This window comes from Lactuca saligna, chromosome 4, assembly GCF_052625555.1.
Source record: "Lactuca saligna cultivar CGN05327 chromosome 4, ASM5262555v1, whole genome shotgun sequence".
Lineage (NCBI taxonomy): Eukaryota > Viridiplantae > Streptophyta > Magnoliopsida > Asterales > Asteraceae > Lactuca > Lactuca saligna.
Genome location: NC_136420.1, coordinates 54,439,825 through 54,444,168, shown reverse-complemented (window position 1 = coordinate 54,444,168; position 4,344 = coordinate 54,439,825). Strand labels below are relative to the sequence as shown.

At 32.0% G+C, this 4,344-nt stretch overlaps 1 protein-coding gene across 2 annotated transcripts; it reads left to right on the top strand.

The window, feature by feature from the left end:
* Positions 1–721: 721 nt before the first annotated feature.
* On the top strand, positions 722–2,408 carry LOC145041896 (uncharacterized). Of its 2 annotated transcripts, none has more exons than XM_078990117.1 (2): positions 722–855; positions 1,157–2,408. In XM_078990117.1, the coding sequence occupies exon 2, from the start codon at positions 1,360–1,362 to the stop codon at positions 2,224–2,226; it is 867 nt and encodes a 288-aa protein (XP_078846243.1). In that variant the 5' UTR covers positions 722–855; positions 1,157–1,359; the 3' UTR covers positions 2,227–2,408. The 2 variants fall into 2 exon arrangements, with proteins under 2 accessions (XP_078846243.1, XP_078846244.1); XM_078990118.1 differs by lacking the exon at positions 722–855 and adding an exon at positions 865–1,046.
* Positions 2,409–4,344: the final 1,936 nt, after the last annotated feature.

The following is a 4,344-nucleotide window of genomic DNA, read 5'->3' as shown; positions in this document are numbered from 1 at the left end:
ATATATGAGATATACTGGAAGATAAATTATGGATAAAATTAATTTTAGTTTTGACTCTCAAATATTTCGTTGATTTAATGAGATTAGATTTTTATAGATTAATAACCGAATTATTGATATGCTTATTTGATGAGTTAATAAAAACGAATTTGAAATTTCAAGCCAAAAACTATAAGTAAGGGAGTTAATTATGAACAATATTAATTAGAGAAATTGATATCTCATACATAAATAGAATGATATACTTCAATTGATAACATAATTGCTGAATTTAAAGATTCTATAATTAAATGTAATTATGTTTGAATTTTATTTAGAAAAGATAATATCAACAATTTGATTTATGGTGAAAATTATAAGATTTAAATACAATCAAAGGTTCTGATAATTTATTGGTAAATTAAGCGTTCACTTTTAATAATATTTAGAGATTTCATTGTCGCCGTGTTATGTAGATATAATATAATTTTTTTAATAGATAATATAATAGAATTGCGATGAGTTTTCTCTGTTTAAAATTGTACATTTGTAATTTGTTGAAGCCGAAAGGCAATAATATCATAGCCTAAAAAATTGTCTATGCGCTCAGGCCTGGTCCAGAACTCGTGTAACCTGGGCGGGCTGGGCCTCTTTGAGGGGAAGGCTTGATTTTTTGTGAAACACAATTTGACAATTTGTTATTTATTTATTTATTTATTTATTTATTTTGTTTTAACCTATTTGAAGATACTACCATTTAGTCGGAGAGGAAACATCGGAAATGGAAACAACGGTTCAAATAAATCGCGACAAGTCTTCGAGCATCCACGATTAGTTCTCAAACCACCTCATTGCTCCCTCTTCGTTTTCAACCAGGCAAGCTATTTCACAACATCTCGATTTGTGCGTTTTTGAAAGGATTAATTTGATGTTTATTAGCTCATGTCCAGTGGTCGACAGGGCCTTAATAACTCATTGCAGTATTTTACTCTCAGTTTTCGTCGATACTCAGCACTAAATTGTTTTTTTCCTGCATATTGTTCCTTTACAATTTTGCCAAATGAAAGGTGCATATAAAGGGATTTTAGTATGTTTATTTGATTAACTAGGGTTTGATTAAATTTGGTATTTTGGTTTAATGTAAGGTTTTGATTATTTAATTTTCCTTCAAATGCAGCGATGACTAAGACGAAGAGTTTGTCCAAAAGCCAGAATCGTGGTGATGGATTAGGCAGGAAGAGGTCCATGACTCCTTGGTCCGATCTTGACTATCATTTGCTTTATTTAGTTATGATGCAACTTGGAGCCTTTGATTTTGTTGCATTTAGTGGAGTTTGTAAGTCATAGAGGTCAGTTGCACTCTCTAACAAAACAAGGTTTATGGCATCTAGACCACCCATTTCCATATGGATTTCTGAGCAGGGTAATAAGAGAGATTACTCCTTACAAGACTTTGATGGAAAAAAGTTCAAATTACGCATTCCCAAATCCAGTGGCAAGACCTGTGTTGGACTAACTTGTGGTTATTTGGTCTTGTTTGGGCTAAAGCCACGTGAGTTTTGGCTTATGAATCCTATCACAAGGCATGGACTTCGTTTCCCCAAAGTTCCCAGGGATCTTGAACCTGTACCTGATGATGAAGAAGAAGCTGATGAAGTAAGAGTCAGGGCTATTCTAGTCTTTTCACCTTCAATATCTGCATGGGTGCTTGTGGTCTTATGTAGATGCACCTCTGAAATATGGTTTTCAATAGCTGGTAAAGCAGAATGGGATTATGTCTCCTCCCCTTCTGGCATCATTGATGTGCATGATTTCAAGGGGAAGATATATGCAATTGACATCAATTCTCGTTTATATGAACTGGGACTTGATCCAGAACCCAAACTGATGTTACTCAAAACCAAGAATATTCTGGACTCAGACATGGTATTTATGGAGTTTGTATGTTCTGGTGAAAACCTCTATGCTATGGAATGCTTTTCTTTTGATGAGTATGAGGTTCATGAACTAGATTTTGGTGAAATGAAATGGGTGTCTCCAAATAAAAAGACAATGGAAGAATATGCATTTTTTGCTAGCGACTTGAAGCATAGTGCTGCTATCAAACGAGAGTTGTGGTTTGACTATTGGTTGCAGCTTTACAAGAAACGTGCTTACAATTATAAAAGTGGAAATGGCGTGTTTTTTAATGCAGACGTATGGTACTTCCCTCATGATTGCTTGAAAGTTGATCTCAAACAAAAATGATATTAGTGTTTGTCTATGCATATGTTGCAATTTTTTTGGTTTGTTGTTACATGTTAGTTTTCACTCACTCTATGGTACAAGGGGCACAATGTGTCAACTATGTCTTTCTTTTGATGTCCATTTGCTTTGAATATTTTGATCTCATGTCTTTGGATTACTTTGATCTATATTTGTGCTGACCATTTTTTAAGTGGGAAATTATTTATAACATATAGAACAAAGGATTCGAAACATGGATTTACTCTGCCCAAAGACTGGTTAAAAATGACAACATGCAATTAGAAGGTCAGGATTGTTAGACTGTGTTTAACATATAGAACAAAGGATTCGAAACATGGTTTGTTAGATTAGGTTATTCAATATATCCTTTAGAGTAAATTACACAAATGGTCCTTGTGGTTAGGGTTAGTTTGTGTTTCGGTCCATAATTATTTTTTAAACTCGGAACAGACTTATGGGTTGATTTTTGTTTCGGAATTAGTTTCTATATATCGAAAATGATTGTTATGCCCTTTCTTCTTATTTTTTTAGCTTGTTTGTTATTGCTTTTATGTTTTAGGAATATTAAGTTAAATGAGGTGTTCCTCACCTTTAACCTGTCCTGGAAAACTCCACTCGCCATCACCAGCATTCTTGACCGGAAAACCCCCGACAAAATATATACATGTATCTAATAATACAAATATGGGAATCGAGGAATCATTTCTAATAAAGCAAAAAAACCTTCAACTGTATAAACACACAAATGAAGAGAATATTATTTGGGGATCGTAGTGAATGGTAATCCGTTATGTTTTTATACTTTCTTTTTGGCTAGCTAGAGAGCGAACAAACCTTTGTGTTCACCTACCGTTGTTATCATTATTATTATTTTTGTTATTTATGATCTCACTGAATTCCAAACGAAATCTGCAACATTTTTTTATTGGGCATTTTTTTATACACACCAATCTATTTTGACATCCACACACACCGGCCTATATATTTTAGCACAAAAAACTGTAATCCTAAAACTCTAATAATAAACCAATTTATTAAAGAAAAAATGATGGCTTACCTTTTTTGACAACGAGCCACGCGCCTTTCCTTTTGGGCTGCCAATCCACACATAGGACTGTAGGAGTAAACTTTTTTTTTTTTTTTTTTTTTTTTTTTTTTTTTTTTTTTTTAAAGATATGTCCAATATTCTGGGTGATTAAGTTCTATTAGTTGTTTTTTTTTTTTTTTTTTTTTTTTTTTTTTTTTTTTTTTTTTTAATTTAATGTTTCAACCTGTATATCAACTTTTTTTTTTTTTAAATATCTATTTTCTTTTAAAAGATTTGTTAAACCCATTATGTTTAATAATGTTTATTAACAAAGGATAAATACAATTATATTTATGATTATTAATTTCTAAAATAAAATATAATATTTAGAAATATAATTATTGTTACTTTATATGCTACATAAAAATAGAATACGTTTCTATGATTACACCAATATGAATGGGTAGTGATATTTCTAAGACACTTTTTGATACATCCATGGAATTACAAGGAAAATGATAATTATGCCCTTTAGAATGTAATTAATTATTTAAAAAGGTTAATTAACCGTCTCTCAATACGCGGAGACCACTTATTAAAAAAAAAGTTGGCTAAAAAGACACCCTATATTGCAATATGGATACTTTAATTAAAAAAAAAAATTGGCTAAAAAGACACCCTATATTGCAATATGGACACCTTAATTAATTTTTATGAGGTTGCAAACAATCGCTGTTCACAACCATTTGGTTATGCTTGTGTATGCCGTTGTCGTATATATTACGCCGCTTCATGAGACTGCAACAGTAGCCGGAGAAATTCTTTCAGGTGGTGCAATATACATTCATAGAGGAACAAAAGGAAGGAAAGAAAATGCGCCTAAACAAATCGTCGGAGAAATTCTTTCCCTTTTTCACTCGCAAGAATTTCTTAGTGTTGGCTAAAGGAAAAATAATCATATAATTCATAACCAGAATATGAATTTCTTCGAGTTTATGATGGTTTTCTTTTTATTGTATCTTCGATTTGATGTAATTTGCAACAGATTTGAATTTGAATCCGAGCAGAGGGCAAATGCACTGCTCACGTTT

Bases quoted from the DNA above. Each gene is read 5' to 3' on its own strand.
- LOC145041896 (XM_078990117.1), top strand. From the start codon at position 1,360: ATGGCATCTAGACCACCCATTTCCATATGGATTTCTGAGCAGGGTAAT.